The sequence below is a fragment of the Euphorbia lathyris genome, chromosome 2 (assembly GCF_963576675.1).
Source record: "Euphorbia lathyris chromosome 2, ddEupLath1.1, whole genome shotgun sequence".
Lineage (NCBI taxonomy): Eukaryota > Viridiplantae > Streptophyta > Magnoliopsida > Malpighiales > Euphorbiaceae > Euphorbia > Euphorbia lathyris.
In genome coordinates, this window is record NC_088911.1 from 108,686,527 (window position 1) to 108,708,954 (window position 22,428).

The 22,428-nt window shown below is 34.2% G+C and overlaps 2 protein-coding genes across 6 annotated transcripts; one reads left to right on the forward strand and one right to left on the reverse strand.

The window, feature by feature from the left end:
* Positions 1-593: 593 nt before the first annotated feature.
* Positions 594-5,448, forward strand: LOC136219383 (protein disulfide isomerase pTAC5, chloroplastic). 3 transcript variants are annotated; one of them, XM_066006778.1, is made up of 6 exons: positions 595-1,327; positions 1,814-1,909; positions 2,090-2,230; positions 3,343-3,589; positions 4,556-4,593; positions 4,700-5,448. In XM_066006778.1, the coding sequence occupies exons 1-6, from the start codon at positions 773-775 to the stop codon at positions 4,793-4,795; spliced, it is 1,173 nt and encodes a 390-aa protein (XP_065862850.1). In that variant the 5' UTR covers positions 595-772; the 3' UTR covers positions 4,796-5,448. The 3 variants fall into 3 exon arrangements, with proteins under 3 accessions (XP_065862852.1, XP_065862850.1, XP_065862851.1); XM_066006779.1 differs by having other exon boundaries at positions 597-1,327; positions 2,093-2,230; XM_066006780.1 differs by lacking the exon at positions 2,090-2,230 and having other exon boundaries at positions 594-1,327.
* Positions 5,449-10,993: 5,545 nt separating this feature from the next.
* On the reverse strand, positions 10,994-21,996 carry LOC136219384 (glutathione reductase, cytosolic). 3 transcript variants are annotated; one of them, XR_010684137.1, is made up of 18 exons: positions 21,733-21,996; positions 21,086-21,250; positions 20,417-20,481; positions 20,047-20,116; positions 19,203-19,274; positions 18,706-18,909; positions 18,080-18,153; positions 17,916-17,999; positions 17,570-17,657; positions 17,331-17,412; positions 15,104-15,177; positions 14,231-14,338; positions 14,059-14,123; positions 13,131-13,244; positions 12,606-12,705; positions 11,889-11,942; positions 11,489-11,665; positions 10,994-11,150 (listed from the first exon to the last, which is right to left on the reverse strand). XR_010684137.1 is itself a non-coding variant. In XM_066006781.1 (17 exons), the coding sequence occupies exons 2-17, from the start codon at positions 21,224-21,226 to the stop codon at positions 11,570-11,572; spliced, it is 1,491 nt and encodes a 496-aa protein (XP_065862853.1). In that variant the 5' UTR covers positions 21,227-21,250; positions 21,733-21,996; the 3' UTR covers positions 11,257-11,569. The 3 variants fall into 3 exon arrangements, 1 of the variants encoding a protein (XP_065862853.1); XR_010684138.1 differs by having other exon boundaries at positions 10,994-11,224; XM_066006781.1 differs by lacking the exon at positions 10,994-11,150 and having other exon boundaries at positions 11,257-11,665.
* Positions 21,997-22,428: the final 432 nt, after the last annotated feature.

Below are 22,428 nucleotides of genomic sequence, written 5' to 3' on the forward strand. Positions count from 1 at the left end.
ATGCAAAGATGATAATCTAGCGCTATTGAATATGTTCCAAGAGTTGAATGGCGAAATTTTGAGATTATCCCTAAATATGGGATAGTAGTCAACTTTAATCCTGATGTTTTTTAAAAAGTGTAAGATTTGATCTAACATACGATATCTAACAAATTTAATTCTAGCGTTTTTAAGTAATATCTATTTTACTCTTATCTAATCGAAAATCTGAACGTATTGTGTTATTTAAATGTTATATCAAATTTTCAAGACAAATTTATCGACTGAAACAATTATATACTTTTTGGGTTAATCATTTATATTTATATTAGTAATTAGTAATATCTTACACATTTTAGACATTTTGATAGAGAAAAAATTATAAAATTTATATATGATATATTTAATTATTAGTATTTTAATATACCGTATATTTTAAACATAATTAATGTTTTAAAAAAATTGATAATGTATAGCTAAAAAAAATTGTTCATTATGGCAAAATTTACACTAAAAAAACGTTAGACCAATTATCGCCTAAAATATGTACCGTTAGTTATCGTTAACAGCTTGAAGTGGTGGTGAAGACCATAAATCGAAAATATCTTAATCCAAGACATTATCTTCCCGCGCCACTAGTTCGTTACTGAATAACAATCAATCTCCGGTTGAACTTCCAAGATATCATCCCACCTCCACCTTCCTCCGCCACCTCTCTCACGGACACATTCACATTCCCAATTTTAGTTAGCTCTTTCTCTCTACTTTCATTTGCCTCCTGAACCACTCTCTCATGTCTTCTTTCCCCCTCTTCCTTAATCCTCACATTTCCCTCCACAATCCCAAGTTGCGCGCTCTTTCTCCACTTCCCTTCTTCAAGCCTTCGATTTCACTCTCTTTTTCCAAGTCTCATATCTGCTTTTCTTCCTCTATTCCCGACTCTTCTTCTTCTGACCCTCAAGACTTCCTATGGCTCCGTGAGGAGCAGCGGTGGCTCCGAGAAGAGCAGCGATGGCTCCGGGAAGAACAGCGGTGGCTTCGCGAGCGGGAGTCATTACTCAGCGAGATCGAAACGTTAAAGCTCCAAATTCAATCCTTAGAGAAACGAATTTCGGTGCAGGATGTGGATTTGGTGCCTGACAGTATTGCGAACGTTAGTGATTTGTTGCAGGTTTTGACAGAGAAGAATCGTATTGCGGAGAGCGGTTCCAGTGCAAGCCCAATTGTGTTGGAGGAGAAGGTGGAAGAAGAGGTGAAACAAGTTATTAGTATTTCGGAGAGGGAAGAGAAGAAAACTTGGAGAACATTAAGGAAAGGAAGTGAAGGAGAAGAAGTTCGGAAAATGCAGGTGTGCTCTTGATCAACTCGTTTCTTCTGTATATTTATACATACTGTTTGATTTCTTCAATATGTGCTTATATTTCAAGAGCTTAAGCAGAACCTGCCACCAAGGTAGTTTTATTCTTGACAAAATTGAAGTCAGTCATATCAGAATTTATTTTTGTGATACTTATCTAGTTTTTTACTTTTATTTATAGAGCTAGTCATTTTCTGGCATGGTGAAATCTTTTGAACACAGAGGAATATGCATTTATATCAGTAATGGTTTTCTTTTCTTAGTAGGAATTTTATTGTTTCCTATAATGCTGTTTCTATAATAGTGTAATTCTATTCTTGAATGTATTGATATATGGTGAAGTCTTCAGATTTCAGCTGACAGTGACTGTTTTAAAAAAGCTTTTGTTTTCTTTCATGAATTTATCCCTCTGTTGGCAATATTTGTAATATCTAGATCATGATCGCTTCTCGTGTAAAACTCGTGTGGTCGTTCCAGGAAGCATTACAAGCGTTGGGTTTTTACTCTGGCGAGGAAGATATGGAGTTTTCCAGCTTCTCAAGTGGAACTGAGCGTGCAGTGAAGACTTGGCAAGTAAATGTTAAATTGTATTATGTTACTTCAGGTTGACAGAGAATTGACTAGAATTATGGGGGGATTTTTTCATGTCATGTGCACTGTCATACATATAAATGCTTTCCTCTTATTGTCTTGCACCTTATCTTCCTATGCCAACTTGAAGTCAAATTAATCTTATTACACGGGCTTGCCTAGCAGGCAACATTAGACGCCCCAAATGATGGGATAATGACCACAGAACTCCTTGAAAGATTATATATGGAACCTCAATTAAAGAGCAGTGGATCTAAAATTAGTATGGACCAGAAAGGAAGCAATTTAACTGTTTCACAAGAGGTAATACCTGTTTCTTTCTCTCCGTAATGTTGCTGTTTCCTTTACTGACTTTAATAGTTGTCAACTACCTTTACTAAGACTTAGTGATGCAAACATTAGATAGCAGTAGGAAACTAGAGTTCATGTGGACATTCAATAACAGTACGATACCTAGAGGCTAGAGTGAACTATCTAAAATTCCAAGGCAGCAGTATAAAAAAAGGCACCTAGGATCATTTGCTATATATAATGTCCTCTTCTCCTTTGTTTAGCTCTATGGATATCAATTGTACATGAACATGATCACCAATTTAATCCTTCTCCAATTCATAGTGGAGGACCTATGATTTTGGGTGTCCCTCAGTTAAGGCAGAGTGCTTTCATTTCAAAGAGTGGCATGTTAATCGTTTTTTGCTCCATTAAGTTCGTACCAATACTTTGTTTTTTCTGTTGAAATGGCACAGCATTATGGTTAATTGAATTTCTTAAGACTTTGGGATAAAGGTTGATAAACCGAAGCTTAGGAGACCTAACTTTTATATGATACAAGGTGCTGACTGTCAGGATCCACTCCTGTCTTGTTGGATCTTGTATATGATTAACGTTCGAGGAGACATGAAATAATGCATCCAGTTTCAGTTTCCAAAACAATATATAAAAATACAGACAGATCTCATTTTTGTGACATGCTAATCATGCAGTATAAAAAGAAAAGGAAAAGAAAAAGAAACAAATAAAGAAAGAAAACACTTGGAGCAGTTTTCTACTTATATTTTCTTTACCAGACAGCAGACATTATTTCAAAAGCAATTGCTTCTTTTTTGTGTGTATTTCATCGGTAGATTATATGATCTTGGGTATGAATCCATATCTGCTGCTACTTTGTTCTCGTAGCATCTGTTGTGGGGATTATCTTGTGTATGCATTGACATGCTTATAATTTGGTAAATTGTCTAACTATCTTTCATTTTAAACATTAGTCTTGTTATCCTTAGTGATCAAACTTGATTTTGTAGTTTCTCTTTTCCTACAGCTTACTAAACCAAAGGGACCATCAAGAAAAAATAGAATATAATAATGTGTCAATGTTCTTTCAGCATTTTGCTTAGTTCCTGAAATCTGTTGTTTTTTAGAAAGGTTCCAATGGAGCTGCAGTTGCGTCTATGGCTGAAATATCAGAAGTACAGCAGAAAGTAGTGAAAGAAGAAGGCACAACAGAGGTCCAGCTATCCCAACACCGGGTATTTCTTTTAGGGGAGAATAGATGGGAAGAACCCTCTAGGCTTATTAACAAGGATAAACAAGTTTCTGCAAGCAAAACCGGGAATACCATGAGAACCTGCATGACATGTCGTGGGGAGGGCCGTTTACTGTGTACAGGTATTTGGTGCTGCATGCTTTGGTAGTTCAGAAGTATAATAAGAATCTCCTGCTCTGAAATTCAGTATATAAAATTGTCAAGTTCCTATATATAACCATGCATGACAAATTAAGATATTACTTTTATTGTTAGGATTTTATTCTAAATGTATTATCTTCCATGTGATCTAACCGGTATTCCTTTTACCTTTCCTGTTTTGTATTCCTGGTGTCATCTGCTTGTTCATGCACATGTTTATGCGTTGTTAAAGCTAACCAATATTGTTAGAACTTTCAAATGTTTATGACTGTCCAGAAGTAAATGGACTCAAGAGTTACCTTGATAGTTGATAATGCTGTTTTATTTCGAGATTGAGTGCCTTCAATAATGCAAATTACCAGAACATATTTCTCTTCATGTTATAGTTGTAACTAAAGATGAACAGAGTTGTTGTCATGATGAACTTCTATGTTTCTCTGAGAAAATGCAAAGTCTTACGATTTCGGTAGGTTTCAGGTTGAAAATATCTAGAATTGAAATTAAGGAGCAGCCTTGACATATGCAAAATATTTGTAGCTAGGTTTTAGATTCTACATATTAAGAATCCTTTGGATTGTTTCTGGTACACCATTTTAAGCTCTCCTGCTCCATCCAAAGCAATTTGGAAGTAGTTGGAGTATATTCCACTACAATATAAATAAATTGGTTTAAGTAGCAGAGTGTAGGAAAGCTTACAGTTGTCTGAATGTCCTTATACTGACACGTTGCATGGCATGTTGCCATTGATGGAATAATCAATATCGTAGTTCTAAAAGTTTGCATATGGTTTTATCAAAAAAAAAAAAAGTTTGCATATGGTTTATTCATGAACCTGAAAGGATAATGTTCCACTGCTGCACAATATATTGTCATTACGAACCTATTGTGGTTGGATAATTGGCTCAAATTTTCTGCACTGCTGATTACTGCATGTGTCTCTGTTGCAGAATGTGATGGGACAGGTGAGCCAAACATTGAACCCCAGGTATGAGGATAACATATCCTTCAATGTGTTTCACTCTCTCTCTTTTCCTCTTCCAATTGCAAATGATTCTTCTCAAAATATGTCTGACATGAGGTTGGTGATGCAGTTTATGGAATGGATAGAGGAGGGAACAAAATGTCCATATTGTGAAGGCAATGGATTTGCAATTTGTGATGTCTGTGAAGGGAAGACCATGGTATAGGTATTGATTTTTAACTGAGAATGTTTATGCGGATGATCTATAAATGTAGATTTATATATCAAATTGCCTTCCGTATATAAAGGACCTAGGTTACTGATCAAGTCGAAAAGAAATTTATACCAATTCTTACAGCATGGCTGATTTTTTAAGCTGTTATGTTATAACAGTGCATGTCTAAGACAGGATTCTTAAATGGTCTCTGTATATAAGGCATCGAGAAAATTTGTAAAACTGGTCATGTAAATAGATTGATGCCTGAACTTTTCCTTGAGACTCTAAATCTTTCAGAAAACAGCATTGTTTTCTGGAAAAGTTTCACATGAAAATAGGAAAATCGGACTTGTTTAGTTAAACGCATTTTCCAAAAATTAGAAAACTATTTCCTTATTCTCCCATTAATAATAGGACTCTAAAGGAAGATAATTCAAGTACAACTTTGTCTTCTATTTTGAGTCCTCTAAAATACAATCTAAAGTCTACTTTTGTTACTTCAATAATTACTCTGTCGTTCAATTTCAGCAAGTGTCAATGAAGGTTAGCAACAATATTTTGTTTAAAGTTGACCCTTTTTTTGTTGTTGATATCATGATCAATGAATGTAGACAATGAAATGTTTGGTTTAATTGAGTGGACTGCTGCGTTGTTGCTTGTCTTATTATGCTTCCATACCTTTAATTTGCGTTCGACAGGGGCATAATTCTATGAAAATAGTGGTTTATCTTTCGTTATCTGCTTCCATATTATGGTTGTATTAGATGCTTAGATTCTATAAAGATGCCCATCTCAGTGTGCTTGGTTCAGCTCCTCCAATTTGCATCCAGTCGCTTACTGACCCCTTCAAAACGACCTTTCCGTCAAGTCAACTTGCTTAAACGACATTCCTGTCACCTCATCTTCCTTAAACTGTCATAGCTAGCCTTTATTTCTGATGTGGCGGTACCGTGTGATAGTGAGAATGTAAACAATTTCTGATGGCGAAAAAGTCGTTTTAGAAGTTCAGGGGGCATTAGGTATTTGGGTCAAGTTAGAGGGGTTGAATATGTATTAAGTTATGAAATAATCAATTTTTTTTACTACTGCCCTTTCACAATTTAATTTGGCAACTCTTTTTTTACAATTCATGAATGCCATGTTCTTTTCTCTTTGGCCTTCCTAATGTCTTGAAATATAGTAGAGGGGAATGAATAATTTCAATAGGAAGTAAATGAATTCACATAATTATATAGATTAAGTGAATTACATATTTTGCATTGGTTTACTTTAAATTATAGTGTGACTAATATTTTATTGGGTTTAGATGATATGTATACTGGTTTGGCTATATTCCTAACAATTCTATACAACGCAGTCGAAAGAAAGATGAAACTAATAGATATCCCGTCATTGCTTTCATTTTCATCTTTTGATAAATAACATTGCTCACACACATTATTATTATTACTACTAGTGTTAGTAAATCAGCCTAGCCGTTCATACTTATACCCCGGTTCGGCATTCAGTTCAATAAAAACTCGATTGTGTTAGGTTCAATTTATAAATGAGCCGAACTTGATCATGATTTTGAAGTTTGATTCGTAAGTGACCTGAGCTTGAGCACTACGAAATTCGAGTTAAAAGTTCGCGAACAGGTTCGGTTATCTCATAAACAAGCTCAATGAGCAAGTTCAGTTTCATTATTTTTTTAATAATAATATTTTTATTAAAGGTGGTAATGGAGTGGGGAATTTCTGAAAATCGTAGAGATTCGAAGTGACAGGAACAGAAACTCTCCAAATAGTTGTTGGCAGGGATAAGGACATAAGTCATTTTATCCTTGAAGTCAAAATATGGGTGGGGTTGGGGATGGGGAATATTATCCCGGCTCCGTCCCCGAATAAATTTCCATTGGAATTCCCGAAAATCTCATACCCAATATATTATTATTTTTTATTATTATTTTTTTTTTAATATATTATTATTTATAATATGATGTATCTATATATGTTACAAATTAAAGTAGTGGTTTGAAGAATTTAATTAAGGCTATTTCTTTTTTTTTCTCAATTTTAATTTTCTCATGGAGCATTTTTAGTCCGTAGTGTTTATTTCTTTTCCATAAACAAATTTTTCTTCGAAAATTAAGTTGACTTGGGACAATGTTGATTTCCAATTAAAATAAGTGTTATTAATGAGTTTCATCTTAATTTTAGTTACAAAGTTATTCAGATTTAATTTCTTTTGCAACTAGTACTATTCAAAGGTTAGCATTCTAATTCTTGTGTTAGTTCCACTTCTTGTTCCAAATCAATACATAAAAACTTGATTGGGTTTCACTTCATGTTTTAAATTACAACATTGTATTTGAGATATGATAGTATTTAATTAAATAATGTTAGTTCTTTTTAGAATAAATAATGGTAGTTCTTGAAGAGGTGCAATGAAGCATTTTGTTTGTGACAACTCTTCCATTGCTTTGAATAGCTTATCATCCTTAAAAAAAAAAAAAAAAAATTAGGGTGTGGGATTCATTGTGGGGGCAACGATGGGAACGAAAAACTCACAGAAATATTTAATAGAAATTTTACGAATCTGTCCTGTAAGTATTGGGAGCGGAGTGAGGAATGTATCCCAGCGCTGCCCTCCCTTATTGTCACCCCTAATTTCTATAGGGGAAAATTTAATTTTGTAGATAGAATTGCGTAGCTTATAAATATAACTAATGAGTTGTTCACGAGCAAAGTTCATGAACGAAATTAACAAGTTGCTCGTGAACAAATAAATGAGTTGCTCGAGAGCAGCTAACAATCATATAGTTTTCTTAATTTCTATAGGGGAAAATTTAATTTTGTAGATAGAATTGCATAGCTTATAAATATAACTAATGAGTTGTTCACGAGTAAAGTTCATGAACGAAATTAACAAGTTGCTCGTGAACAAATAAATGAGTTGCTCGAGAGCAGCTAACAATCATATAGTTTCCTTAATAAACCGAACTCAAACAGGATGTTGAGTTCAAGCTCGAGCTCATCCATTTTCTGTAGAGCTGAACATGAACAGGCCAAAGCTTTTTGGCTCGATTATAACTCTATTATTACGTTAGCTTTCTTTGGCTCTTGATATTCTTGAGTTAATTTTGATGTTTAATTGTGTAATTATTAGTTTTAATTGTCTGATATAATTTTACTTTCCATTGTTTGCTATGGCATTTCCAAGATATTCTTAAGTTAAAATTCGAACAGTTTGAGTTAAAAATCAACTTCAAGATACTTTTAGGATCAATTTGACATTGGTGTGGCCAACAGAACCTTATGTGGGGAAAAGTATAGTTGAAAAAAGCTGACAAGCATTTGGTAGAAAAACACAATAAAAGTTCTAAAAGTCAAATAATAATAAAAAATATTAGGTTATATTAAAAGTTATGACGATTTTTATCCGAAATATTTTAATATCAATTTTCTTGATAAGTTGTGACAACTATTTTCTCAAACATTGTTTTAATTTAGAAAACTATGAGATTTACTTTTAGAGTCTGAGAAAGCAATGTGAAACGTGCCCTTAGTCTCTCTTTCCTTTTTATCAATAAGGAGCTTCTTTTCACTTTGAGTAAATTACATTAATAGTACCTGAACTTTATCCTAATTCACACTTTGGTACCTAGATTAAATTTTATCCCTAAAATATACCTGAACTAACGACGACCGGACAATTTAGTACATTTTACCGGTCAATGCGGGTTTGATGAGTAAATTACACTAATAGTACCTAAACTTTACCCTAATTCACACTTTGGTACCTAAATTTCATTTTGTCCAAAAAATACACTTCAAGTAAAGATGAATCGATAATTTAGTGTATTTGACCAGTCAACGTGAATTTAACCATTTTAAATTAGAAATTTAGACCCATTATACACTCAATTAACATATACAATACTACTCTTTAGCTCTACATATATATTAAAGGGTAGTATTATAATTTTATGTTAACTGAGTGTATTGTAGGTCCTAATTTTTAATTCAAAATGGTCAAACTCTCGTTGATTGGTCACTAACCGATCAGATGTACTAAATTATCCGGTCACCTTCACTTGAGTTATATTTTTAGGACAAAAAAAATCTAGGTACCAAAGTGTGAATTAGGAAAAGTTCAGGTACCATTGATGTAATTTACTCAGACAAACTTGCATTGACCGGTCATTTACCGATAAAATTTACTAAATTGTCCGGTCATCGTTACTTCGGGTATATTTTTGAGACAAAATGTAATCTAGGTACCAAAGTGTAAAATAGGTGAAGTTCAGGTACTATTGATGTAATTTACCCTTTCACTTTTAGTTTTCTTATTTCATTTTTTATTAATAATTTATTATCAATAAGTCTCTCTTTTCACTATTGGTAAATATAACATTTGTAATAAAATAAAAATAAAGAGTGAATATAAAAAATTATATTGGAGTTTCTATATATTTTAATGTTTTTAAATGACTAAAAGGCAATTGTTTGTTTTTAGAAAGTGAACTAAAACATATATGCTCTAAGCTTGCCTACATTGTAAGATGATTTAATTTGTGAATTACTATACCCAGCCATGAATTCCTACCCCTAGCTCCGTGAAAAGATCGAAATGCTCTTTAGACAATTTTTAAAATTTTCAAATCCTCTCAAACAACCTAAACTTTCTTTAATCTAATCCGGACTAATTTATCAACGAAAACATGGATCCGGACTAATTTATCAACGAACGGGACCTATGATACGTATTTCCGTTTGATTTTGATGTTTTTTAGACGTTTTTTGCATCGGATTTTTCTGTTATTCGAAATCAGAATCGAGACATGGGGGCGTGTGGGCATCACGCCGTCACCATGGTGGGGGCGTATGAACATCATGCCGCACCACAGGTGACGGCGTGATAGCGTCACGCCTCACCATAGGCGACGGCGTGATGTTCATACGCCCCCACCATGGTGACGGCGTGATGCCCATACGCCCGTGTGGCGTATGGGCAATTATTTATTTACTTTTTTAATTTAGTTAAATTTAATTAAATTTTTGTAATTTTTAGTTTGTTTAATTTAGTTTAACTAAATTTTTATGTTATAAATTTTAGTTAAGTTTAGTTGTTGTAAATTTTATTTTGTTTAATTTAGTTTAACTAAATCTTTATTTTGTTAATTTTAGTTAAATTTTTATTTTGTTAATTCAGGTATTTACGGGTTTAATTCAATAGCGGACTAATTTTTTTACAGGTTTAATTCAACAGCGGACTAATTTTTTTTTTGCCCTCCCAACACGCGGGCGTGTGGTTATCACGCCCCACCGTGAGGTCGGACGTGTGGCTATCACGCCTCACCGTGTGGTCGGACGTGTGGCTATCACGCCTCACCGTGTGGTCGGACGTGTAGCTATCACGCCCGACCACACGGTGAGGCGTGGGGCTATCACGCCCGACCACACGGTGAGGCGTGATAACCATACGCCCGCATGTCAGGAGAGCAAAAAAATAGCATTTTCCCACCCTTAACTCATAAAAGGGCATTTTCGTCCTTTCACGGGGCTAGAGGTGGAAATTTGAGGCTAGGTATAACAACACCCTTTTGATTGCGCCTCCTCGTGTTTCTAACATTGGTAATTAGAGATTCCTCCATTTCTTGAGTTTAATGTGCTCTTTCTATCAAAAATAATATTAATAATAAAAAAATCATTTGATTGAGAGAATTTTGAGTCCCCTCTTTAAAATACTTTCAACCTAAAATTCGAAATTAGTTTTAACATATTGACTTCAAAAATATTGATTGGCTATAACTTACGCATTTTCACTTAAACTGCTTTTAATTATTACAATTGTTATATACTGATGTTTTGCAATAAAATAAGCTTAGGAGCGTATTATTAAAATCTAAAAAAGGAAAAATAGGAAATGAAAATCAATTGATAGTATTCTATATGGTTATTTTATACTCTTTGTTTGGAGCCTAAAGGAAAATTTAGATTAAAAAAATCTTTTGATTGACATGTAAAATAACCATGCTAACATATACAAATAAATTTTTCCACGGAAAATAAAAATTAGGGACAACCATCAATTGAGTTTTTTTTTTTCAAACATTTAGGGTAACATTGGTTTTTTTTTTTTTTTTAACAAGAGTGGAAGGCACAATTAGAGTTACAAATAGACTAGGGATTATCCATTCCTACAGAGAATTTATCTCAACGGAGATTAATATAAAAATGATAATCATGTCAAATGATTAATATAAAAATGATAATCATGTCAAATGAACAATGGAGTATGAGTAAATTGTCGTTGTATCTTAAGTCTACTCGTAGCTATCTTAAATTTCAAAGAACGCCTAGTCAGCTGTTATTTGAGCAACCTGTATAAACGCATCAAAGAGACTAACATCAACACAGAAAGATGGCAGTCACGACTCACAACACAATTCCAGACCTACATCAGCAGAACAAGCTGGAAATATTAAATGCAGCCATTAAGCCAAACTAATCTTCCATTTAAAAATGTGTTTTTTAGAAAGGCAATATTAATGATGTAACACTATTCAAAGAAACAAATACAATATATCCAAAGCATCCAAACTATCTTCCATGTATAGAGCCGTAAAACGCTTTATTTGGGAAAGTGAACTGATGACAGCAGCTCTTGAATTGAATGATTTTTTTTTCTTTTTCATAAAAAGCAAGATAGTTACGTTACCTTTGAGAAAAGAAAATGCTTGCTTTCAACAATACAATTTTAATCATCACATGGAATTTTATCTTATTTTTCTCATATGCTTCATAGGTTTGTCTTCGGTTTGTTGCTAGCAGAAACGGTCCTCGTCGCCGTGCGCATGGTCACAAATTCCTCTGCGGCAGAAGGGTGTATTCCCACCTGCAGGTATTTTACCAGCACTGCCTTAGTAACCCACTAGCGGTTATGAAGAATTTTCTATTTTAACAAAAAGCTTGCAGATATATGTGAAATAGTTGTAGGGGTTTGGGTACAAGGACTTTTTTTAACAGAACAGATTGCAAAAATATGTTCAATAGTGGAAGAAATTTTTGCATTACTCGTCCACAACAGTCAGGAATGTTATACAAAAAGAAATGCTTACTGTGCTGTCAAATTGGGCCTTTGTTGCTCCACATTTCAATGCAACAGCAATTCCCTAAACCGAATACAAAACGATTATCAGAAAGAGAAAGCATAATTAACAAAATATGGGCAGTATGTTTGAAGACTTAGGTGTTCTCCATCACGATATTGAGTATGAGATTTGAGCATCATAAGTTGGAATTCTGGATGCTCACATGTTAATTACCAAATGAATACTGTTTTCAGTTATCGTGCCCGATCCACATCATTTATATATGAAAACTCAAACTTGTAAACATTTCAAATTTAAAGGAGAGCCACTGAAAAATTTCAAATTTATAAACATCTAAAGAGTACCGCTCGTAAAGGAGTAGCGGACATTGAAATAAGAGATTTGTGGCACCTTAGTTACAAATATCCGTGATAGCTAAAATAAGCTTCAATCATTCCAAAAACACGACAAATATTTGAAAACAATAATGAGAAGGCGACATAATCTTCATATTAATTCAACAAATTATTTCCATTAATTTGCCATAAAACACATAAAAAGGGATGGAAATTGTTTCAGTTTCTTCACGTTACACTACTACTACTAGTAAAGTTTATTCTAAAAATTATATTTGAAGAAAAAAAGATAATTCCAAAAAAGAATATCAAAAGAGAAGGAATCGCATGCTTGATTTTATTTTATCAAAACCAACCACAAAACTGAATTGCGAAGGAATAAAAATACCTGTATAACTTCAGGAGCATCTGGCCCACACATGGAAGCTCCAAGAACTTTATCCGTCTCAGAATCAACAAGAAGTTTCATCACCGTCTTTTCTTGCCGTCTAAAAGCAAAAACAGCGCTTAAGAGCTCTTATACATATCAGATGTGACATGATCCATACGAAACATACATAGATGCAGTACATAATTATAGTTAGGAGTTCAAAATTAACTGAGGAATGCTCTTCTAAATCATACAAACATCTTAGGTACCAAATTGTGATCTGTCGATGACATTGGCTAGGATAATCTTAAATTGGTATAACAATACTGATCTGGTCTGAGATCTCCTAACCAAATCTCTGCATGTCTTCACAGTGAAAGCTAGCAAATTATCTTTACAAATGAAGAGTTTTCAGTTTAGATCTTTGTTTCTTTATACTTGTCATCTATGCAATATTCAGAGAGTTGCACACCAACCCTATGCTATTCTTTCAGATTATTATAACATATTTATTGACAAAAATTTACTATAGCAAATACATACCCAGAGATAGTATTCTTCATAGGGTTGAAGGATGAAGTGAAAACCAATACATCACTTTTTCCTTGCTCTATTGCCTGCTCTTCACTAAGGCCTACCACGGACAATGGCGGAATGCTGTAAGCAGTAAATGGAATGTTAACTAGTTGCGAACAAGCTAAAAATTGAAAGAAATAGCCAAAAAAGCAAAACTTTTGCATGCTCTCCAAATTTAAACATACAAGAGATAGTTTCAATAAAACGATCAGCTTAGTTGTGATTAAGCACCAATGGTATGAATCGATTTGAGCCCACAAATGCAAACACAGCACATGCATTAACAAGCTACAGGGGCAAAGGCACAATAGGATGGAACAAGTACATGAAATTATGAAAATGGGACAAAATAGATCTCCCATAGTCTGAAATTCATCTATGGAAAACAAGGCAAAAACATGTCATCCAAATGATAGTAACTTCATACTTCTTCATCAGAAAAGACAGCCTTACTAACTGATCGTATTAATAAAGCCTTAAAATATATATCAAGGAATGATATCAATCATACAAGTCTAAATCATAGAACTCTTCCTCTATTACTACAAAGACATCAACATCTTTATTACAAATACTCAAACATCTCAATTTCAGCCGTCTCATCTTAGTCACGGTATAAGTTTTGTTGTTAAGAAATTCCAACTTGTTGCATGTAGCAGCCCTTATAACACCAAGTACCCATTAGAGTGCCTAGGCACTTCAAGATTCCTAAAGAGTTATATAGATTCAACTCTCAGATGCTTTCTCATAACAACGACGACCATAGAAATAAATAGAAGCAAAATGCAAGTCGAAGATAAAAAGATGTTCCAAAACACGTTCGATGTGATTGCAGCAAAGAATAAGAACACAAAAAGAAAGTTGTAAAAGTTTTCAAAACAGTGCAACTTTTTACCTAAATACAGCATATGGGACATCTTTGTAGTCAGGTTTAGTAGGTTGCCCACCAAAAACAGTTTTCTGCACACAGGAAATCGAATATCATAAGAAATTTATGTTATTGGCATGAATCACATAAATTGATAGGTAACTTGATAAAGAAAGAAGACATCTATCGAAACACATACTGCAAAGCATGTTCCTTCCATTAAGGCAATAGGGGTAAGATTCATTCGATTTGTAACATCACCGATTGCCCATATGCTAGGCACATTGGTGCGGGAGAACTCATCAACCTGAAAAAGGAAGTGAATAAGATAATATATAACCAGCAGATAAAAAGAGTACTCCACAAGGAATGGCACACGTGCAAGTTTGCAATGCCACTACAGGTGGGGCAGAATAGCTTGCATGTATACTAAAAAGATGTTAAAAACAAAAACACTAAAACCAAGTATACATTGGATTCCCATACAGTTTTGTTGCTTCCACTAGGACTGGCAGACATACATAACAACTGATATGAATTTCAACATATTAGCAAAGGACTGTGTTGCCTTGGGTTTTTTTAATTATGGTGGTGACTGGTGAAGATGAAATATCCCTCTAAAAACTGGTTTGAGATCTCACCACTTCCTTGTAGACTTGCAAATCATGATATCATAAACACATGCCCAGCTTACCACTACCACAAAGGGACGTTTCTAAAATAAAGAAGATACATGACGTTTATAGATGAAAGGCTTTTTATACAGAATTACAGTGCCTCATTTCAGGTCCTCGAGCAATGGGTCCAGATAAAGCAGAGTGAACAGTCCTTATTATCAATGGCTTAAAAAAGACACCCTAAAATTACCAGCCAAGTGTGGACTAGGTGACAATAAAGAACATGACTACAAGACAAAAACAAAAGCTCGAATTCACAACTTCTCTTTGTGCACAACACTATAAATTTATAAGATAGAAAGTAAAAGATGTTGGAAGAAAATGCAAATGATCTGTTCGAAATCTTAAACCTGATTTGTTCCCTAAAGGATAAAAGATAACAGGAAAAAGCTAACCTTAATAGCTCCTGTCCTATCAACCTCCACGCCTGCTGAGTCCAAATTTAACAGCTTTGTATAGGGTGCCCGACCTGCAACACATTGAAACCACTACAGTAAGAAATGATCGAAAAATGAAAATAATATCAAACCCAAACTTAAGCATCACAGAGATTAAAACCAGTGAAAAATCTAAACTTGGTAGAATGCGGATTAGCAGTGCTTAAAATAGTATACTTCAGTCACTCCCTTCCAATTTCCGATATGGGATTCAATTCATTCTTGTCCCATCGCCATTCCCTAGGGCCACTCCTCCTCAGGCCCTCCATCCCAACGCCACCCACTCTGGACCATGTGGTTACAAGCTCACCAGCTTACACTTGGTTCGTCCCAGGACCAACATATCATACGTGGAGGGTCGCTCCCATACCAATTGTAACAACTTGGTCCAATACCATGTGTATATTGTTTGCTTTGGCCCAACACAAAACTCTTTCAGTCTTAGCCTTAGGGCTTTAAAATGCATGTACATGGTATTGAACCAGAATATTACACCATACGCATCCATTCCAGTGCTTCCAATAGAGTGTCTTAATATGAAAATGGGAGGAGGTCATGCATTCGACAATGGAGAGGAAACTATTTTCCTTTTTGACCAATAGCAAAAGAGCTTAACAAGAAGTAGGGTTAATTACACACAGTCATCCAACTATCAGAAAGGAACAAAATTTCGATATCATTTTAAATTTTTACAAGAAATCTCTAGCTGTTTGACTTTTCTTGTACTTGGAGTGAAAATCAGGACACCCTTTTCCGGAGATGCCACGTGGGTCTCAAGTCACTACTCTTCTGACACAAGGATTACCGGCGCAAGAAGAAAAAAAAATTGTCATTTTTTATGAGAGAAGTTCAAAAAAAAAAAACTAAAATTTTGCGCTTTTACACTTTAAGAAGTGAAATTTTTTTAGAGGAAATGGTGTGTGTGTGTTTCCAGAGTTAGCAAAAAACAATTAGGAACACTGTTAAAGTCAGAGGACATTTTTGTCTAATCACTTTTCTTTGCCTAGATATTCCATTTCACTAAAAAAAAAAAAAAAAGGGCGGCCCGGTCGCATTACGCGTCCCCGCTGAGCGAGGGTCCGGGGAGGGGTCCCACCACAAGGGTGTATTGGGGGCAAGCCTTCCCTTGCCAATTTAATTGGCAAGAGGCCGCTCCTAAGACTGGAAAATTCCATTTCACTATTTCAGTAAAAATCCCAAACCACTTCAAGTTGCCATCTTTACTGGAAAATTCCTTCAACTGAGAGCATAAAATGAATTTCATCTTGGCTATTACATAAGAAAATATTGATTTGACAAATATGTCCTCCGCACCATCATCAACTTTAGCAATATTACCAAAAATTCCTCATTTTGCTAACATTGAAAACACAACTCCCATTTTATCACCAAAAAAAAAAAAGAAAAATTACGGTCCTTGAAGTGTCAAAGTATGAAACCACAAGGCTCTTTCTCTTTTTTTACTTTTCCCTTCTTTTATTTCCCATGTGGTTAAAAAGCGTGTTGACATGGAATCCAAGTGGCATACCTGGAAAATGGATTTGTTGATTTCCGATCAAAATAACAACAGAAAAAACAAAAGTCAAACAGCAAGAGGTTTCTTGTTACCAAATAAATAGTTATAGCAATTTCATTCAATTTCCAATAGTTGGAGGACTATGGGTGTAATTAACCCAAAAATAACTAAAGAAGTGTGCAAATACATGTTAAGGAAGAAAGGATCGATAAATTAACAAATAGCGGAAAAATAAACAGAGGCACAACACTAGAGACTAAATAAGGTGTGGAGGGCACACATAAGAAAACCAAAAACAGAAGATGATTTCTTTGAACATCAATGCGGTTTACTTACTTTTTTCTAATAATTTTTAATTTTTCTATTATCCATTGCTTTCTTCACATATTATTTTTTTGCCTTTTATATTTTTTTAATATTATTCCTTTTCAATATCATCTGCTAGAGAACCAAACCAATTAAGACACATTCAGGCTAATGGCCCTTTTTTTATCAATCTGTCCCTGTTTGATACACCTCCAAGCTTGTGTTTTACAACCTGATTTTACAATACGAATTTATTTTAGCCTGCACAGGTAGAAATGCAGTTTTGAAAATGTTGCCTAAATGGGAGCTACTTTAAATGACCTCGCTTGAATGTAAATGCACATTAACATGTACTGAAATTACCAGTTGCAAAGAGTACAACATCTGCCAAGATATCTACTCCATGATCTGTAGTTACTTTTATGCCATCCTCTGTTTTAACCAACTGTATTTACAGGCACATGATTAGCAAAGGGTCAATTGCAAATCAATCTCATGACTCTCAAATGGAAATTGAAAATACAACACATTGCTAAAGATGGAACATGCAAAATGAAATCAGAAGTTAGCATAGATGGGAAACTCCAAGATATTCCCAGTACCTGAGTCAAACTTGTCCTAGGATGCAAATTTATTCCCCTTCCTTCTAGATTCCTTGCAACTACTGCCCTCATTTCATCATCAAAACCTCTGCATTGATCAAGGCATTAAAAAGCCATTGAAGTTGAACAATAATAAAACCCAAAGAATAAAAAAAAAACAGAGGAAACTCCTTATTTCACGAAAGAGCAAAATGGATAAGCCGTTACTGAACACAAATCTCTACACATAATAAGGAAAATAAAATTTGTCTAGTTAACAACTAGCATTAAAAAGGAAAGGAAGTGGCAGATTTGCAAGTTAAACAGCACTTTGGGAGGACATAATTGACATAAAAAGATCAAACACCTCAATGGAAGCTCCTTTCTGAAAACTAGGTCCACAGTAGCACCCATGCCGCGCCATATTGAAGCAAACTCAACAGCAATATACCTAATTAATGGGATCAACGTCATTGGCAAGATGTGCAAACAAAAGTTAATGGATATCACATTTAAGAGGTAAAGCTTTACCCTCCACCAAGTATCACAACACGCTTAGGCAGATCTTCCAGACTCAATGCTTCATCAGAGGTTATTGCAAGCTCCTTAATAATCAATGAAATAAGATAAATACAATGAATAATGAATCGAAGAAAAGATGAATGTTGAATACAGCTTAAGCATTACAAACTGATAAAAAAAAAAAATAGGTAAGGCTGCATATGATTTATCCTTGTAATAAAACAAGATACATAAAATATAGATTTCAACTCAACATCTACACAAATACATGCACATGTGCCCACGTAATCAATTTAGGAATATGCATTAGAAACTCAGTATGTGTTGAATTTGCATCTAATAATAACAAGCTGATCAAAGAACATGTAATTGCAAATTTGTAATTCTTTTGGCATGAAAAGTAATGGAACGACTGTGACTGTATGTAAGTCCAGAACTCCGCTGACAATTCACCCCGACTATCTTTAATAATTCGAAAAAAGTTCCCTCTAGACTGCCAAAAGAACGCACCTTTAAAAGATGCCTAAAATCAACAATATATTATAATCAGAAGTATAAACTACTTGAATTTGATTTGGCCATGAATTCACCATCCACCAACTCCCAATCATGCATGAAGAGAACCAACAAATCACCTGTCCAGGAATAGGAGGGCGTTGAGCTCTACTTCCAGTGGAAATAAGTATGTGCTTTGCTGTGTAGCTTAATTTAGTGCCATCTAGCTGTGTCACCTCAACTTCATTAGGACCAACAATCTTTCCTGCTCCTTCAAATAGTTTAACCCCAGCATTAGACAATAACCGCTTGTAAATGCCATTTAACCTGGTTATTTCATCAGTCTGCAAATTTGACAAATGGATAGAGAATATAAATATACCGAAGCAGTCACCAAATGGGGCTGCCAGGAATCGAAACCTAGACCACTTGGTCAACCTGGCTCTGATACCATGTCATGGAACCATTTGAACTAAAAGCTTAAGCTTGTAGTTAAAGGTCCACTTCATATTAATATCTGACAGCCCACAAAAATAAAATTATGCTTTCTTGCCCAAAATTTAAAAAATATATATAAAAAAATGAAAGTTCACAAGGTCACTATTGCCATCAATCATAAAGTAATCAATCCACCTACCTTCCTTTGCAACAGCTTTTTCCAGTTGAATTCCACATGTTCATTTATTTCCCACCCATAATTCCTAGCATCCTGCAAAATCATCATACAAAAGATCATTTAACATTAGCAGTCATACCAACAACATTCATCATAAAAACTAAAGAAAGACTAGAACATACAATAACCCAAGAAAAAACACCATGAATGATCTAACATATAAGCAAAACTGTAATCCATCCATGCAGAAGCATTTATCTCTAAGTTAAAAGGATCCTATTCAAAAAATGTATGCGAAATTTTCTAAATTGCTCAAATTGTGAACATCAATCTTACCTTTCAAGAATTGTCAACAAATTTCAAGACCAAAATTCAGAATAATCAATTTAAAATATGGATAGGTACTTCCAATGAAATAAGCCATGTCATGGAACCAATTTTGAACTAAAAGCTCAAGCTAATAGTTAAGGCTCAATCATAGATCTTATATTAATCTCTGACATACATCCCACCATGTGTTTTTAATTCCACAAATTAATGAGGTTGCCAGGACTCTAACCCTCGACCGTTTGGTCCAAGAGGACCTGATACCATGTCATAGAACCAATTGAACTAAAAGCTCAAGCTGATAGTTAAGGCCCAATCATAGATCTTATATTAATCTCTAACAAGCCAGACTTAAACCGCAAGGTTACGTTGCTAAATGAAAAGAGGTAGTAAATTCAGAATTGTTTCAGGTTCAGAACATATAAAAGTACTATCCAATGCAACACAGGTTGGTGGAGAGATAACCAACCATTTACTGAAACACTCAACTAAACGTTCATCTGCTTATGCAACTGAATTTAAGACTCAGCATTCTCACCTCAAGTTCACCTCCATAACAAGCTCCATACACTAAAATCTTCTTGGGAACACAACCGCGAAGAACACAACTACAGAAGCAACAACAGAAGTTAAGGCTTGCAGGCATATATGATTCAGAGAATATAGCTATAAGAAAATCCATGATTAATTAAGTATCAAGCAAAACCATGACAGTCATAATTAAGAACAGTATCTGAAGTTAAGGCTTGAGTATGCTTCATATGGCACTCAGACAAATTATCATCAAGATATCATTACTAGAAGTTCACCAACTTCAAATTTTCCCAACAACTATCTCGCTGTATTACTCATGAGTAACTATATTTAACTCATTACAAATATTATTTTTAAGGCCTGCATGAACTTACGTCCCACCAACTCCTCCAAGTGTATCTGAGCTGACTGGATGAAAGGGTAGTTCACAAATCCCAACCTGTAAACATGCCGGAAAGCAGTTAGAGATAAACTAACTTCAATCGTTTGCTGAGCAGAGGAATTGATTAATACATTGAGCTTAAAAAAAAATAGAAGCACAATTAATTACAGGAAGGTCACAATGGATAAACGCAAACATTTCAGCATCACTGTCAGGGCATTCACTTTTTCGTCAACAGAATTTCAATTTTATTTGGGCAACGATTCAAATGATGTAGTTTGCAAAAAGCAACACTAGTCGATCTATACATTTATAAAGAATGCATAACAAAATAAAAATTTACATTTGCAACCTTCTAATGAATACTTATAGCTAACTGGAAAAAGTTCACTAGGCAGTTTTAATTATTGTCATGCAATTGGCGAGTGCAAGCTGCACAATTAAGCATTATATTCAAATTGTTCATATATAAGTATCTCAAGGAATCTATTTTGCATTTTTTTTAAAAAGAAAAAGTAACATATTTAAAATATCTTATCATAACGAATTACTTCTTAAACCTTAATGATAGCATATCAGCAAGGATTTCCGTCAGCCACCTGAATATTTCATTTTAACTTTTTTCCTTTTCTACACTGCAAATGCTAAGAAAGCGATATACCTTAGCTCCGTAGTTAGCTGAAAACCTAGAAGCGCGAACACCGCCACTTCCAGCTCCTATAACAAACAAATCGAAATCATATTGCGTCTCTTGTTCATTAGATTGATTAAGGTCTCCATCAATAAGCATCTTCCTTGCCATGATTGTATAACGTAGTCAATTAATCTGCACAAAGTCCACGAAGTTATTCAGTAACCTTTTTTTTTCCGAAATACAAAGTACAAAGAACAAGCATATATAATTTGGCATCACTGATATAAAAACAAAATAAAATACAATTCAATAGTTAAATAAAAATAATACGATTACAAGTAACCATAACAAAAAAACCTCGCTGATTTAAGATAATATAGTAAATAAAAATATCCTATAAACAAAGGACACATTCAAACTCCAGCAACAAGCAATTATGATCATAACAATCGCCTCTTCGATAGAAAAAAAAAACAAAAAGATAGACGAATATAGAAGGAAATAAATATTAAAAATAGTAAAACAGTATCTAACAGATGATGGATATAGGATTCACGATTGACAGTCCAAAAATGCTACAGGGCATGAAATTCCGATACATTTCCAGCATTTTATCAAGCAGCAAACGAAAAACAAGATGAATGTTACTTTAGCAAATTGAGATGGCGATTCACCTGAAGAGATCGGAAAGCTGAACAGAAGAGAGGATCCTAGGGTTCAGTCAAAGTAGAGGGAAGTGTAAAAATGAAATATATTAAAGAAATGGAAAGCTGTGGAGGTAAATATAATAGTTTATTAAAGGAAGTAAGCAAATAATGAGAAAGTTGTTTTGATTTTGGCTTTCTATGGTATGGATTGAGGATTATGGAGTGTAGAAGATCATAGCCACGGCTGCTTTAGTGATTGTTTTCACGTTTTCACACTGACCAGTCAGTCTACAGTATGATATTTTTCTTTTTTTCCGAAAAGTACAGTATGATATTTTTCCTGAATGATAAAAGAAGACAAATGTGAGGACAACACACAATTTTTACATTAATTTCCACTTTTCATAAAAAAAAAATAAGATAATCATTTGCAATTACATTTGCATAAAGAAATTTTTCTTTTTACATTTTAACTGCTAAACGGATCCCTTCAGGAAAAAAAAAAATGCTACACGGATAGAAAAATTATACAATACTTCGAAAATAATACATTTATTTCTTTCTTTTATTAAAATGTTTATAACTTCATTAGATTAAAACACAACAAGTACAACAAGAAAACAACAGTAAGAAATCAATTCTTACAGGATCTATAAAGAGACTAAAACGATTACAGAGAGCAAAAAATGTCATAAAGGCATAAAAAAACACAAAACAACAACA